Below are 17,885 nucleotides of genomic sequence, written 5' to 3'. Positions count from 1 at the left end.
ATAAATAACTATTGATCTAAATGACTAGCCCAATAGAGAAGGATGTCCTCACATCATAATCCCTTTGGAAAAATCATGATAATAAACCAAGACCCAAAATATACATCATATCAAGACATGATGAGGGAGAGTGCATCCGAGGGGACCAGAAAACACCTCGACACACATTTTGCTAGATGAGCTTCTTCCCACTAATACTTCAGGACATGTGTCTACATCTTTTTGGGGGAATGTTGTGAAGTAGGGGCCAGTTACTTGTTACTTGGTACAACATTTTATAGATACAATTTCCATTGATTAGGCATGCCTGGGTTATGATGTTGTTTAGGTTTTTTGTTGTTGGTTCTTGGTATTTCCATACATGGCATTTTTCATACACACCACAAATCTGCACCAATTTCACTATGTCGGAAGGTGGCCTTAAAGTCATTGGTATAGTCAATTACACATGGTTCTCCATGTAGGTTAACAGTTGCTGCCAAGATATGGAAATGTTGCTAAGAGATTAAAGTGTCAATAATTTATTTTATAGAAATCTCAGAAACCAAATTGTGAATAAGTCATATTGTCCTGTGCATCTAATATAGCATTGAATGGGAACTGTGTACTATGGTATGCTAGGCCCCTGTGATCACATGTATCAAATGTTTACAGATGGATGAAACTCTAAGGCTTGTATCTATTTCTCCTTTTATTAGTTTGGTTAAGAGATTCTGTATACTTGCAGAAGGATTACAATGTAATTCTTTTTTTTAGAAAAGGAAATGATATTTTGATATATAAATTGAATAGGATATTCCATGTTCTGTCCATTGCATCTAAGGCTGGGTTCACACCTGAGCGTTTTACAGCGCGTTCCTACGCGCTGTAAAACGCTCAACAAGGAGAAACCAATGCTTCCCTATGGGAATGGTTCACACCTGGGCGTTTTACAGCGCGTACGATCGCGCTGTAAAACGCCCGACGCCCTAAGAAGTACATGAGCTTCTTTGGGGCGTCTTGTCGCACGTTCCCGTACATGGACTTTCGGGAACGCGCGACAATGGGCATTCGCTTGTATGCGCGATTGCAAACGCCGGTACAATCGAGCATACAGAGCGCTCCTTTCAGAACGCTCAGGTGTGAACCCAGCGTCAGGCTACTTTCACATTTATGGTGGAGCTCTCCTGCAGGCTGTTCTGGCAGAGAACAGCCTGCCAGAGTTCTTCAGAACCAGCATTGCCAGATGATAGAGAAATGGCCACCATTCCCATTGACTATAATGTGGTCCGGCAAAGACCCAGTCGCTATGTGGCTAAAATTGCGTTTTTTCTCCGGTTCATACTATGCTAGAAAAGCCTGCCAGAGAGCTGTGCCGCAAATGTGAAAGTAGCCTAACATGTTCCAGGCTTCTATCTAGTGTTGTACTTTTTCAATAGACCGCATTACAAATTAGTTTCCGATCATGGCTGCAGAGGGAGGGCAATTGCTCTGTATGTAACTTCTGTGATACATATGTATTCTAAAACAGAAAAGTTAAAGGGGTTTTCCTCAGAATAGGCCATCAATATCTGATCAGTGAGGGTTCGACTCCAGACACCCCCACTAATCAGGTTAGCTCTGCGGCCTCCTCACACCATATCAAGCACCATACATTGCATACATTGCGCCTGGGACAAGTGACCAATAAATGTGATATCACCATGGTCTAGGAAGAGTCAGCAGTGCTCCCAGAGGTGCAGCAGCCGCTTCAAACAGCTGATTGCCAGGGGTGCCAGGAGTCTGATCTCCACCAATCAGATATTGATGACCAATCATCAATATTTTACTCCTCTTTAAAGCATGGAATCAGCTATCACATGGCTTTCCATTCAGCCAATAGAGGTTGCGTTAACCCATTGCAGTGCATTGCCATAAGCAGAATGTAGAATACTGTAAACAGAGTATGGAGTCATTCTGAAAACTAGTAGAATTTCTGTAATTGTAATTCCGAAGAATTGAAATTCGTCTTTTTTTTTTTTTTTGGGTAAATTCGATTTATTTTCTTTTACTATTTGACTATATGATATGATGTTAGATGGTTTCACTCTTGCAGAATAAATATATTTAACCATATTGTTCAACTGAAGAAAATTCAATGTTACCGAACAGGAGAGATGGATACAAATCAGATGTTACAGCTTTTTGGCTTGTGTTCTCCGCAGTCTGGAAAATGTAACACGTGTAAGTCATTGGCCACTGACTGCCTTAGAAGAACTGTTCTCTATTATTATAACCCACAGTCCTGTGATAATACGAGTGCAATGAATGGAGTGTGTATAGGGAGCGCTATGGCATGAAACCTAGGTCAAAATATCAGGTATCTCAAGAGGGACGTTGACATGTGATACAATACACAGCACTTGCATACATTGTCGGTGATACTTAGCCTGTTTTCTTTCTGTTCTGTCTAGGCCTGTCCCGGGCTCTCTTTCCTCACTACTGCATCTCCACAACAGACAACGACAACCCATGCCTGCCTCTATGCCTGGCACGCTGCCCAACCCCACCATGCCTGGATCCTCTGCTGTGTTGATGCCTGTGAGTTATTAGTTTATTTGTAACGATTATAAATGATGTTGCTGTGGTGAGTTATAATGTCATGTCAATCTTGTTTTATCATTGTTTTACCTTTTTTTTATATTTTGCCTGTTTAACCTGATTACTTAATGGAATTCCGTGCAGTTTGTGATAATTGCTGTGGTACGGGTCAGTTGTCAGTTGTCGTCTATAGCCTTAGTATGACTGTGTTGTCAGAAGAGATTTTTGTTAAAGGATTTGGACCATGTAGGTGGATAGTGGATGACTACTAGTATACTCTGTGTGTGTGATCATCTTTCATACACATTTGACCATCAGTTACATGTGGGCATACTGTATTGTAACCACTTGTCTAGATAAGATCCTAATATCTTTCCAGGACATTATTATTATTCACACATTAATAAAACTACTACCATGTATAGACATAAAGTTATATTACTTCATATTGTCTACACATTGGCCTCAAAAATAATGTTCAATAATCTCTTGAGCGCTCTCTAGTGGTGACTGAAGGCAGACAGAATTTTGTCATTTAACTTTTCTAACAGCTCACTGCGGTCGTGCAGTGAGGAGGAATGGGAACTTGGTACTCTAGTAATCAGTAGGGGTGGGTCACTGCAGTGAGACCAACAATCATACATTTATAAAGTACCCTATGGGTGGGTGATAAATGTCTATTCTGCGAAAACCTGTTTCAAACTGAAGCTTTACCACAAAGAGAATTCGTTTTTATATACCAATGGTACTCAAGTACTTTTTGTATATAGCCATATACCTGGGCCTGCTGTTGGGTGAAGGTCTTAGTCGGAAATATGAGGGACAACACCAGTGGCACATTTCACACCGCAACAATTTATTTTGTTTTTCTTTTTACAATACGCCTTGACCCCTTGGTGTCTCCACACAAAACAGTTTGAAATTCCTTTAATGCCCCTGAGACAATATGATGCCCCCTTAGTGCCCACCTACACATTATAAAGCCCCTAAGTGCCCTCCACAATGTGATTTCCCCTTAAGTGCCCCTTCACAGATTGATGTTCTTCAAGTGCACCCACACAGTATGATGCTCCCTTAAGTGCCTTCCACACAGAGTGATGCCTTGTAAGTGCCCCCACATAGAATGATGTTTCCTTAAGTGGCCCCTGTACAGAATGATGCCCTTTAAGTGCCCCCCACACAGTATAATGTCCCCTTAAGTGGCCTCCCACACAGAGTAATGCTGCCTTGGCTGTCCCCCGTACAGTATGAGGTCCTCTTAAGCCCCCCCAAAAGACCAGTGCTCTTTAATAGCCCCACACACAGTATGATCCATGCAGGGTGATGCCCCCATAAGTGCCCCCCACAGAGTGATGCCCTTTATTGCATACAATTTGAATACTCACCAGGTCTACTCCAGCCTGTGCGTTGACATCACTGCATTTCACCTGCCAATGATGAACCACGAATGGCAGGGAAATGGTGAGGCAGGGAGCTAACAACTTCCTGATTCACCATTATTTTCAACTGTATCTGTGTCCTGAGGACACAAATACAGTTGAACTCAGGACATGCCAGGGTCTGGACGGCTGGCATTCTCCATTTGAGTATCCATATTCTATAGGGATGACCACACACTTCAGATTCATTGCAGAGCCCAATCTTTACGTCTGAATGTTTTTTTATTTTCTCTGTAGTATGCAAATTTTTGCAAATTTCTAATTTCTGCAAACCCCAATCAGATGAATGGGTCAGTTTCTGAAATTCTGCCACAAATTTGCACCACATGAGTATACCCTAAAGGTTGATTTAGTAGGCTATTTGTATTATAATGTTATACACCGAAAAATCCAAAAGAGAAAATCATCCCTTATCTAGACCAAGTTTCCTATGACAGGTTTTCAGTTTCACCTTATATTATGCACACTGGGCTCCTTCTCTAAGATTTTGGGTGATCACCTCAAAGAGGTTCACATATGATTCATAGATAGAGTGATAGATACAGAAAGACAGATAGATAGATAGATAGATAGATAGATAGATAGATAATTTTCTGGAAGGAAACATATCTAGCAAAGTATTTCGAGGAACAACCCTAAGTCACTTCCAGTGTGATATGGATGTTAACCTGTGGAATGTAAAATACTTTGAGGATAATGGAAGAGTGCTGTTTAGTACATGTATAGTATCAATAGGCTCCCTTCGGGGTATATGGCCACCAGTGCTCTCCAGTGGTCCATTGTTCCCTTCATCTTCCTAAGCGCTCACTCACTTTGTACACATCTGTGTAAGGAAAGAATTCAAAACACAGGGGCTCGTGTCTAAACTTGTGTGATTTCTACATACACGTCAAGGTTCAGGTTTGGGACACGCACAATGTAATTCCTGTATTAGCAGACACAGTTTATATGTACGTACATTATATGCTAATAGGGGGTATCAAACATGAGCCATAATCCTCTGTGCTGGTAACAAACAAGCACACAATAGTAATAATAGTCATTTAATCATGTAGCATTGGTGCTTGGCCATTATTCCACCCCAAAAAATTGCCTCTCTGAGCAAAGCTGTTTATAAAGACCTTTTGCTAGCTTAAACAGGAATACATCATAGCCCAATGATTATGAACATTTAGGGGGTCATATATTATTCGTAGTACGCCATTTTTGGCGTAATTTTGTTGCAGATTTGGTCGCTAAGGGGTTTTGTAGCCGAATCTGCAACTTTTCCCCACTCATGCCACTTTTCCGAGGTGGCAGAAAATGGGGGCGTGGTGTGGGCGGGGAAGAAGACCGGCCAGCCCATTTCATTCATCATTTTTCACACCAGTTTATGGCGTGTTAAATGGTCTTAAACGACGCCAGCTGCCATTGTTTAAATCATGTTGCACGCCCGACTGCACCTCATACCAAAGTTATGTAGACGCCAGTGCATCTACATAACTTTGCCACATCCGGCACCAACGCAGGGGGATTAAAACCGGCATCTAAATCGTTGGCCCTAATAAATGAACCCCTTTGTTTTTTCATTAATTTTCTGTAATGTATAAAATGTCAACACATTCTGGACCACTATACGACAGATTGGGGGAGATTTATTAAACTGGTGTAAAGTAGAACTGGCTTAGTTGCCCATAGCAACCAATCAGATTCCACCTTTTATTTCATAAAGGAGCTATGAAATGTGGAATCTGATTGGTTACTATGGGCAACTAAGCCAGTTCTACTTTACACCAGTTTGATAAATATCCCCCATTGTCTTTATTTACATCCTGTGGGGATTTCTTATCGCCTTTATTTTGTTTACTTGGGGTTTGATCACTCCGCGTCCAATGATATACCCCAGGTATTTTGTCTCCTCTAACCCTATCGCACATTTTTTTGGGTTAGCGGTTAGTCCAGCTTTTCAAAGGGAGTCTACTACAGCCTGCACTTTGGGCAGGTGACTTTCCCAGTCGGTACTGTGGATGACAATATCGTCCAGGTAAGCTGAAGCATACCGACGATGTGGTCACAGCACAATGTCCATTAGCCTTTGGAAAGTGGCAGGGGTGCCATGCAGACCAAAGGGTACCACCTTATACTGGTACAGACCCTCTGGTGTGATGAAGGCCGTTTTCTCTTTGGCAGCCTCCATCTGCCAGTACCACGTGGATGTCTGCCATATAGTAGTTCAAAGGGCGAGAACCAAGTAGAGGCCTGGGGCACTTCTCCATCCAGTCCTTTCCATCCTTAGCTACTACTCGTTTTAACATAGTTTTTAAAGTTTGATTAAACATTTCTACCTCCGTTTGCGGGTGATAGACGGATGTCTGTATCTGTTTGATATTCAGCAACTTACAGAGCTCCCGCATGACTTTGGACATAAAAGGAGTCCCCTGGTCAGTCAGAACCTCTTTGGGTATCCCCACTTGGGAAAACATCTCCATTAACTCTTTTGCTATGAGTTTGGCCAGTGCATGTCGCAGTGGCACCGCCTCCAGGTGCCGGGTGGCATAGTCCAGGACGACCAAGATGTGTTTGTGCCCCCTGGCGGACTTCGGTACTGGGCCTACGAAATCCATAGTGATTCTTTCAAATGGTACCTCAATAATCGGGAGGGGCACTAAGGGACTGCGGAACAGGTGCTGGGGGCTAGTGGTTTGGCAGGTCGGGCAAGACTTACAAAAGTCATCCACCTCTCTAAAGACACTGGTCCAGTAAAACCGTTGTAGTATCCGGTTCTGTGTCTTCTGCAGTCCCAGATGACCCCTGAGAACATGTTGGTGGGCTAACTCTAACACGAGTTTTCAATAGGCCCCGGGCACCAGCAACTGTTCAACAGGTTCACCCCGCAGCTGGTTTACAAGATATAGCATATTCTGGTGGACCACAAAATGGGGAAACAGAAACTCGGCCCCAGGTTGTTGGGGTACACCATCAAGTATTAGCACAATCTCCTAGGCCCGGGATAGGGTTGGGTCTCGGCGTTGGGCTGTACTGAAATTCTCCCCGGAGACGTTGAGGTCTGTCAACCCAGGACCCGGTGGCAACTCCTCCACGTCTACCACCAATATCCTACTCGGGGTTGTCTCCCCCTCTTCCACCGAAGTGGCGGTCGCCCCTACCGCTGACCCTTCGGCCTCAGGTTCCCAGGGTTCTGTCCGTCCCCCTGAACAAGGCTGATCTCCTGGGCTTATTCCTGTCTCAGGGGTATCCGTAATTCTCACAACCAGCCATAGCCAGGGAAACCTGGAAAGTCTCTCCCTATCATGAGTTCATAGTGGAGATTTGTGGCGACTGCCACTTTATGGGTCCACCTGCCAGCCACCGTGGTTAGAGACACCAGCGCGGTGGGGTAATCTTTGAAGTCTCCATGAATGCACATCACCCCAACTTTCTGGCCAGTATACTCAGCGAACCGTACCTGGGTAGCCCTTACCAGGGTTACCAATTTCCGCTTGAGTGTCTCCCACTTCCACCTGACACAAGTGGTCTAGAGCCTCCGAGCTACCTGTGACACACAGTTAGTGTCCATGGACTCAACCCGATGAGGACACTCAGCCCTGGTGTGGCCAGGTTCCTGACACCGCCAGCAGATTAACTGGGTCCGGCCCATAGGGGAACCTCCCGGGGGGGTTTCATTGACTCATACTGGTGGGCCTGGGGTGGGGAGTTCTGGAGTTTGCCTGCCCTCCTCCCAAAAGAACCCCCCTTTAGATTCTTGGTGGCCTCATAGCGTTCGACCAGGTCTACCATTTCCAGGGCATTTCCAGGAGAACCAATGGCCGATCCAGTGCTGGAGAGGGGGTGGCAGCGCCCTCCAGAATATGTCAGCCAATATTCTATCCAGCATAGCCGTGGGACTCAGCACATCAGGCTGCAGCCACTTTTGCAAAAGGTGGAATAAGTCATAATACTGGGGCCTCGCGGGCTCAGTCGGCTTAAACCCTCACTGATGGTACATCACAATCATCCCCAGTCTTGCCAAAATCTAACCCTTTACCTTCGGGTAGTCGGCTGCTTGATCATCCGGCAAGTCGAAATACACCCGCTGGGACTCTGATGTCAGTAAAGGAGCGACGACCTCAGCCCACTGGTCTCGGGGCAGTTTTTCCCTGGTTGCCACTGTCTCGTTCATCGCCAGGTAGGTTTTGATGTTGTCTGCGGGCGTCGTCTTAGGGATTGCTGCACGGACTGCTTTCCGGGCATCGTGGATGCTTGGGATTGCTCCTGTTGTCTGCAAAGCCATCACGTGTTGTAGCAGCAACTGGTTGGTCTCTTGCTGCTTATTAGCCTCCTGTTGATGCAGGTTGGTCTCTCGCTGCTGCAAATTAGCCTCCATGAGGGCCTTCACAACAGCCTCCATTTTGTCGTGGGGCACGGGTTGAAATACAGTGGGTTTGATGTACGACATACAACTGTGCCCAAAAATATATCAGTGTTCACTCCAGCCTCACTGCGCTTGCACGCATCCTCCACCAATTGTGGGGATTTGCTCTGGTAATTAGGACTAGCGGATGCAGTATAGAGGCAAAGTACACAGTTCTTTAATCAAACAGTGGTGTTTATTCACACATTGCTGTATAACAAAATGCAGATAAGCTTGGTGTTTGTTCACACACACAATAAAAGTCACCTTTTCTCCTGGGTGTTAATTCACACCCTGTTGGCAGTTGAGCCTCATCAAGTCCATAGGCGGCCTGTTCGCCTTTAGAGGGGCCTGAGACCTCCAGCCCGGCTCAAACCTCAAATCTCAGCACAGTCCTCAGTTCACAGCACACAGACTCCTGAGTTCCACTGTCAGAGGGAGGTAAATCCATACACCTGGCAGTGCTGGCTGGTTTTTATCCCTGGCAAAACCCGGCCTGGAACATGGGGAGCAGCACTTTGACTACTCCCAGTAAGAGCCGTCCCGGATCAGATATGACAGCCATGCTAACTCTCAAGGTGACAATTAGCAATAGCTGCTGCTGACACATAAAATACCGGGTCTTACTTCACCGAGGCCAGGAACCTCAGTGACACATACCTTCCATCCACAATGATTCCAGGTACCTTCTTACAGTTCATAGAATACTTTGGCTAAAATCATTTCCGTGCCTCACAGAACAAAGCCTTGTGCCGCTGTAAGGTGCAGGTGGACAGGCAGCAAATGGACGCAGGGGTTAAAGGGGTTCTCAGGATTAATCATCAATATTAGATTGGGGGTCCAACTTCCAAGACTTCCATTGATTAGCTGTACCAAGTGCTATACTGAGAATATTCTTGATAGTAGCTGATAACACCTTCTGACCTATTGGGTACCTCTGGCACATACCAGCTGTAAAGGCAGACCATGCAGTTTGCACGGGGCTCTTTAAAAGTAGGAACTAAGCCCTGACTTTGATACCATGTTCCTCCAGACAAGGTTGGATAGATATTAGTTAGAGGGAGTGGAAATTGTAGCAAACATCAGTCCTTTGTGCTCTGGGTGGCAATAATAGGGTCCTCTCTAAAATTTACTATGGGCCCCTCTATTCTATGTAGATTGGAAAACATTTAGTTTATCCATGGTACATTGATCTCATTAAATATGCACCTTCCGAAGGTTCAATGATTCTTGAGACAACCATCTCTTCCTTCTGGTTTAAGCCATTCACAGTATATTCTCGGTTTAGTTTTCTATGTTGTAGACAGGTCGGACCACCCTCATAATTGTTCTGACTGCCTAGAGGTGACCATAAACATAAAGGTTTTTGCACTTAAAGAGGCTGTGCAGTGCTACAAAACTGATCACCTATTCTCTGGATAAGTCATCAATATTCAATAGGTTGGGGTCCGACTCCCAGCACTCCTGCCGATCAGCTGCTTGAAGAGGTAGCAATGTGTTGGGAGCACTGCTTCCGTTTCATAATTACCTGTGCTTCGTCTCCTTTGTAGAGGTGGTGCAGTGTAATTATAACTGCTCGTCCCATTGAAGTGAATGGAACGAACAGTTGTAACTAGACTATACTGTAGCTGCAAAGGAGATAGAGCACAGGTAATTGTGAAATGGAAGGAGCACTCGTATAAGTACCGCTACCTCTTCAAACAACCGATCATGAGAGTGACGGGAGTCGGACCCTCTCCAATCTGATATTACCTATTCTGAGGATAGGTCATCAGTATCTTAGCACTACACAATCTTTTTACAGTTTTATAGTAGAATGTACCCCTTCTGACTAGCTTTGTAATTCTACTTTGTCCAATTTTAAAGGGGTTATCTGAGACTAACAAATGCCTCCCCATATGCTGGGCCCCTCACACTGAATCTACTTACCTGGCTCCCTGCGCCGCTCCTGGTCGCCGCACCGCCGCAGCTCCTTCTTCCTGTGCGCGGATGAAAACAACCGGTGTCGGGGGGAGCAGACAATGGCAGGTGGTGACTTGGGAGGCTCATCCCTGTCACTGCATGCCATTGGCTGCCCCTCCCCCGACACGGATGTTTTCATCCACGCACAGGGAGAAGCAGCTGCGGCGGTGCGGGGACCAGGATCGGCGCAGGGAGCTAGGTAAGTAGATTCAGTGTGAGGGGCCCGACCTATGGGGGAGCATTTGTTAGTCTCAAATAACCCCTTTAAGCTTCTATTCTAATATTGAGTTGCTTGCATTATTCGACTTGCATTCTCTCCTGTTCCTGATTACAACCTCAGAATATCCATTTTTTTCTTGCCTGATATATATTCTTGTTCCAATATTGGAAACATCTTCATAATGAAAACCAATTATTTATATTAGACTTCACCGAGGGGTCAGGAGTTTTTTTCATATAGCAGCAGCTTGTCTTTGTTCTTCTCTTAACACACACGCATATTATGTCCTGCGTTCATTTTGCTGATTAACATGGAACCATCCTTTGTCTGGTCAATTTTAAGTAATAGCAATAGGGTCTTTGTGGTATAGAACTCATTTTTGGAATTCTTACTGGAAATGGGAAACATATCATGCCGTGTTGGGAGAGAACTAATTTTCCCTTTTTCTTCAACATGTTCCTCCCCCCTCCTTCTTTTTGCACTTAGAAAAAAATGTCAGTTGTTTTTTTTTTTTTTATGCAAACCACAAAAAGAGATCAGCACTAAGTTGACCTCTGTTGGGGCTATCAAATTCCACTGTGCAGATGTATCTCTCGGTAAAGCTAGCTGACACGCCTGATTCGCAAGGCATGACAGTTTATCAACTCGCAGATTATGGAGCCATGCACCATGACTGCAATAAAAACCTGTAAAATAAAAACATCTCTAAGAAATATAAAAGGCAGGGAAATAACTGGTGAAGACCTTTTCCGTAACAGCTTAGAGCATGTGATAAAAAGGATTATGCATTTAAAAGCTTTTAGCACTAAAGTTGTCCACTGATAAGAATGAGTTTGTTTCGCTGCCATGTTGATGGCTATTTGTGATAAATACTGTAAAGCTAAACCAGTCCGCTTGTCACATCAGCAGGCCAAGGAGACCAGAAATATGATCTCCTCTGCTTTCCCCTAGAGCCTTCCTTCTAGTAACATTCTGGCAGCACTTACCCTTTTGTAATGATCAAATGTATCACAAACCTTCACGTTCTGATTACTTTGCAAAGAATATACCATTTTCATCCTTGGGAAAATGCCATAAATTTTTATTCCGTTTCAACACATGCTTTTAAAGCTGCAATTTCTTCTACAATAAATATATATTGTTTATACAATGTACTGGATGCTCCTACTCTAGTTTTTTTTTCTGATAAGATTTATTGCCTTATCTTGGTATGAGTACTGCTTTTCACTATCTTTATTTACCTTTACTTTTCTGATTTCTGGAAAGGAGCCAATGAAATTGTTTATTCATGCTCTGTGCCGAAACACATAAAGGTGGCCATACAGCTGAAGTCTAAAGTTGATCAAAATGGATGATTTCAACCAAAACTATCATTGGTTGGGTGAAATCAAACAACGATTGATTATTTTAGTCGACCGATGACAGACCGCCTAGAAAGAAGTTGGCCATGTTTAAAATTTTCATCCTATAGTTGAATGAAAGATCTTTTGTTAGAAGATTGTTCTTCTTTCACCCTATGACATTGAACATGCGTGGCCAGTTTCAATGACTGTAACAGGCTATATAGACTAAAATGTGTATGGCTGCTCCTGCTCAACGATCATTCACCAGACAATCATTTGTTAAATAGTTGATTAGCATATATCTTTTTAATGTTCTGGGCCACCTTAAGATGAGGGTGATCATTCAAAGTGCAATAGTACTGTAAAAAATAAAGGTTATTGGGCCTGTCTCAATAACCTTAAATTCAACACTAGTCATAGACTTGTTTTATGGCCGGCATTTCCCATCTTGGTTGAGATCCAATTTCTTTACTCGTTCTCTTAACGCCTTGGATAGGAAAATACATTATCCTATGTGATATTGTTGTCTGACAGCTTTGCTTTATACATTCATTAAATGAACATACCCAAAGAGTCACCAGTAAGATAATCTAAGTTGGCCATACACATTAGCTATAAGTAGGTTGATGGTTGAACAACCACTGAACAAACAGTCTTTGCATGTAGCCATATGTTTCTTCTTTATACAATTGAGGGCTTCTGTGCGCTGAAGGTTGAGCCTAGCCCCTAGGTGGACCTCATCTCCTCAGATTGCCATTCCTGGCCATGCCTCTCAGTGCACGGAAGTGCTTATTTGCATAAAGAATAAAAGTCTTAATTGTTTTGATAAGCAGGATTAACCCCACAGTTTACCTGGTTTGATCAAATTGATCCAGCTGGCAGTTATTCTTTCAAAAAAAAGTTTGTATTCTCAAACATGTGGGCAAAATTTGTGCCTAGTACAGTATAATTTTTTATATACTTCATTGGAAGTAATGGGTGATCTGAGGACATTTATTGCTTGCTATCAGCAATGTCTTGGCCCTAATAATTTCATTTTCCCTCAACCCCTTTGAGGCCAATAATTGCTCTTTCCAGTTGATATTTTATTGAGGCAATATTTGCACCCCAACAAAATTGACAGCATAAGTGACAGAAGTTGAATAAGGAAAGCATTAATGTTCTTGACCTTAATGTTGCTTAGTTGTAGCTCTACAATTGTACTAATATATTACAGTATTATTAATCATTTACAGTACTATATAATACAGTCCTGAAATATTGTTTTCAGAGATTACACCTTATGCTTATATGGATTTCAATACTAGGACCACAAAACTGTGACCTCCCACATTTCAACTGATCCAAACTTATATCATTATAAAAGACTACAGAAATCCAACTTTGCTTCAGCTGAACCATGGGATGTCCAGGTGTTGCTGCTGTAATGCAGATATTATCATTAGGCTGCCTTTCGGATGTCTGAAAGTGCCCCTACTTACATAATTCTCTTGAGCCCTATGATGTAAAAGAAAAAGCTGTAATATCAGGATATATGGACTTTAAAGAGGTTTTCCGGTTTGCATCAACGTCCTTTACAATAATCATTTATGAAGGTAGCTGTAATTGTGTAATATATTTATTTCACCTTTATTGCTCCTATTTCCTGTTCTAGGTTGTGGTCACATGACCATGTCCATGGAGCTATTTCTTATTTCCTGTGATGTCATGTCCATGGGTGTGTCAAAACAGCAACAGAAGCAGTGATAGGTGGTGTCCATGTAACTAGCTGGGTGGGAGGAGCTATAGACTACAGGACGTTGTATTGGGGCTGTGCTGGAGCTATGGCAGAGAAAGGAGAAGTGCATCATGGGTTTGGTTGGATGTAGCAACAGAAGGTGATGTATACAGAGTATCTAGAAACTAAAGTGATGTGTTTACATGAGAAAAACTGGTCAGGAGAGTTCAAATTGGGGAAAAAAAAGAAAATCATGGTAGAGATGTACATGAGGTAAGCAACTACAGGAGCATGTATGTTAAAAACTAAAGTAATACTGAAAAAAAACCTCAAGTAATATCTTGTCAAGTCAGATCTCTGTCTAACTCTAATCAATAAGTACCAATGTATTCATAACCATCATAAGCACTTGCACATGGTCCTTAAATGCTTTTCTTTAGGATTCCTAATGGGACCAATTACACAATTAAGCAAATTGCATTGTTCAAGCTATGGAAAAACAAAGTGACAACTGTGCTGGGTGCCACAAGCCTGTGTACAAATGTCCCACAACCACAACTGGTGCACAGACCTCTCCCACTCTTGAAATATATTCACTAGCGTAGGCTAAGACCCAAAAGTCGGTCAAAATGGATCCATCTTATCAATGGATGTGTGACCAGACATCATGGACTTTCTTTTCTCAATATTCACTCTACTCATTAGTTCAAGGGGTTTTCTGGGTTAAAGATCTTGATAACTTAGTCTTAGGATAGATCATCAATATCAGATCGGTGGGGGTCCGACACCCATCACCTCCACTGGGCAGCTGTTTGCATCAACTGCTGGAGCCAGAACTAACATATAGAACAGAGTCAAAAGCACAGCTCGGTTCTCTGTGTAGTGGCTGTACTGGGTAACCTCAGCTCCCATTCACATGCCGGGTGTGTCCCCACATGATCCAGTTTTGATGACCCATCCTAAGGATAGATCATCAATATCTAAAGCTCCTTTAATAGTACAATGTATCCTGAATAACGTATTGTTTTACACCACCTAGCATACTGTGCAATATCAGATACATCAAAGGAAATAAAGTACTATATAACTAGCGAGTGACATCTGCTTTTCCTTGCAATGCTAAATTGGCACACTATACACTAGCTAAGACCTTTGTAAGGATGCTGCTTGGATAAAATGCATTATGCATTTTCATATGTTTTTAAAACGTAAATAGGGGTCTATGTACCCCACGCTTTCTTATTTTGGATTCAGTGGGTGTATGTTACAGTTTTTCTCATATCCCACACAGATGGAAAGACAGATGTCAATGAACTCCAATATCATGGGGATGCAGGGGCCCAATCTAAGCAACTCTTGTGCTTCACCTCAAGTCCCTCCAATGCACTCAGATGCCAAAATGGTAAGAAAATGTAAAGCTGTTTTCATTACTACAGATTGGAGTATGTGAGTTATAGACCTGATCATGTATACTGTGCTGGAGTAGAAACCTAGCCCCATCTACAGAAAAAGTTTACACTGACGTGGCTTTTAATGTCCAGTCCTATTGGGCTCCGTTCACACTTTTATTACAATCAATTATATAATTGTCATCTTTATGCAATTCATCCTGTTTAATTGATGAAATAATGGGAATATGAACCTGTAAGTCTGAATAATATTTTACCGCGAAGAGCCTACACAGCGTAGCGATTAGCTCTGTGGGCTTTCTACACGGTGTGTGGTTGAATCTAATTAAGTGGCTGCGTCTCAGAACATAGAGAAAAATGTACTATAGTAAAGGTACAAGTAGCATTGGCATGGCAAGGAGGTCTTGCTGGAAACTGATTCTACTTAAGGAGGAATTGGCAGGAAGGTAAGGAGACTTCAGACAGTGCTCCCTAGAAAAGCAATGGTTACATAGCTATCATCAAAGGAAGAAAATGACAGAGTCATATTGCTACCAATGATGAGGTTCAAGTGATGGAATCAAATCTGTCTACAAAGTGTTAGGGTACTTTCACACTAGCGTTTTTCTTTTCCGGTATTGAGTTCCATCCTAGGGGCTCAATACCGGAAAAGAACTGATCAGTTTTATCCTAATGCATTCTGAATGGAGAGCAATTCGTTCAGAATGCAATAAGGATGTCTTTAGTTCAGTCTTTTTGACTTTTCAGGACGGAGAAAATACCGCAGCATGCTGCGGTTTTATCTCTGGCCATAAAAACTGAAAACTTGCCTGAATGCCGAATCTGGCATTTTTTTCCCATAGGAATGTATTAGTGCCGGATTTGGCATTCAAATTGCCACATTGACAGATCCGGTATACCGGTTCTGCGCATGCGCAAACCTTTAAAAATGTGAAAAAAATTTATACCGGATCCGTTTTGCCTGATGACACCGGAAAAACAGATCTGGTATTGCAATGCATTTTTCTGACTGATCAGTCAGAAAAAATTACATGTGGTTGCATACAGTTTGCCTGCCAACGGAACTGCCTGCCAGCATCAAACAACGCAAGTGTAAAAGTACCCTATTCTGGAAGGCATATAACCAAGTAATGGTCTACTCGATGCATGCAAAGAAAACAGGGACATACACAAATTCTTAGGAACTTATAGTGACCCTCAGAATGAACCCCCAATAACTTTGCCAAAGGTTTGATGTCTTTATTAATGTTAATGGGTTCTCCAGAAATGAAAATTTTGTTTAAAAAACGCTTCGAATTCTACAATAATAAAATAAGCAATACTCCTCTTTACTGATCCATCGCTGCTCTGGTTCCCACGCTTCCCAGTTCCCGACCATTTCTGTACTCGCTGGTCTCTTTCCTTATTGATATGTACCGTCTCGCCCAATAATTGGTCTCATCAGTGAATCTCTATAGCCAGTGATTGTGTCAAAAGGGACCAAAAAGTATAAAAAATAGCTGGGGATGTAGGAAGTGTTGACCGGGAACATTGAGGGACTGGTAGGAGGAGTATTACATTTTTTATTATTTTAAATTATTTTGAGCTTTTTAAAATTAAAATCGTTGGACACAATTCCGTTTTTAGTTCCAAAATTCTATTCCAATTAATGTCATAATATATCTGTATAAGGGACTTCTTTTTTGTGTTTTCATAAATGGATAATTCTGGCTTCATGCAACCACCACTAAGTGGAGCTAACTGTGTATAGATTTATTCAGCTGGGTTTGACTACAAAAGGAGCAGAGGAAACCTGTTTGAAGTGAGCTCCCCCTAGTGGCAGCTGCAGTTAGCTGTATTGAGGGAAAGTAGTTCAGTGCCAGCAGTTGCAAGACTTGTCATTGTAGTAGGTATGCCACTTCATGAAAATATTTCTACCCAGACTGTAGGCTAGCTATACAGTTTTTTAAATAAGCATTTTTAATTAGAAAAACACAAATATAGAAAATATACATGCACCTTGAACCTTGAATTAAATTTGTAAGGGATCGTCTCTTTTCAGGGGGTCACAATCACAGATATCTCACCAGTCAACGGATTTTCATGTCCAAACTGTGCATTTATTTTGGCACTCTTCTCATAAAGGATAGTCCGGTTATACATCACTGGGTGGGGTGAGGTTCCCGCACCTCCAACACTTAAAACACAAATAAACTCCTGCCCGTCTAGGCACTACCTAAACAAAATACGTCCCTACCTCACTTGTAGAGCACACTTTATACATGGACATCATATACGGCTTTCCTCAGCCAACAACAATACAGCAGCCTCCAGGCTGTGGCAATTCCAGTACCTTTTGGGGGAGTGTGGCCCAGTAGTCCTCCCAACTCTGGCCGTGCAACCCTCGTTCTCTAGGCATCACTAGGTCCTCCAAACTTCAGGCTATTCAAAGCCTTGTGGCCCCTCAGTCCTCCTGACTGAGACCACACACGTTGCCTCTGCTTCACAAAACAGTCTGACAAACTGGGAGGCGCTTTATGCCATACTGAGCACCTCCAGCTGGTCTCACCTGTGGTGGACTAGGGGTGTGGACCGCACTATCCACCCCTTCCCTGCCTCTCACCTCTGTGAGATCTGTCACTATCTTACAAATTGTACATGAAAATTCTAAAATGGAACTGAATGAACTTGTGTAACTATGTATATAGCCCTAATGGATTTACTAACCATCGCTGCATTTCATTCATTTTAATTATTATTTCATGGAACGCAGACCTCTATAGTTATACTTGGGAAGGAAATCAGCTTTTTCCCACATGATATTAAATTCTAAAAAAAGACCTTTGAAATGATACTACAAAAATTCT

At 42.7% G+C, this 17,885-nt stretch overlaps 1 protein-coding gene across 3 annotated transcripts in view; it reads left to right on the top strand.

Annotated features, from left to right (window-relative positions):
* The window catches only part of CREB5 (cAMP responsive element binding protein 5), a 506,504-nt gene that overhangs the window by 373,449 nt on the left and 115,170 nt on the right, over positions 1-17,885 (top strand). For all 3 annotated transcript variants that reach the window (XM_044293077.1, XM_044293079.1, XM_044293078.1), the window contains 2 exons: positions 2,433-2,559; positions 14,922-15,032. In XM_044293077.1, coding sequence (XP_044149012.1) covers positions 2,433-2,559; positions 14,922-15,032 — 238 coding nt within the window. The remainder of the gene's footprint in view (positions 1-2,432; positions 2,560-14,921; positions 15,033-17,885) is intronic.

This window comes from Bufo gargarizans, chromosome 5, assembly GCF_014858855.1.
Source record: "Bufo gargarizans isolate SCDJY-AF-19 chromosome 5, ASM1485885v1, whole genome shotgun sequence".
NCBI lineage: Eukaryota > Metazoa > Chordata > Amphibia > Anura > Bufonidae > Bufo > Bufo gargarizans.
Note: the sequence above shows the minus strand (reverse complement) of the source record. Positions and strands in the feature narration are given on the sequence as shown.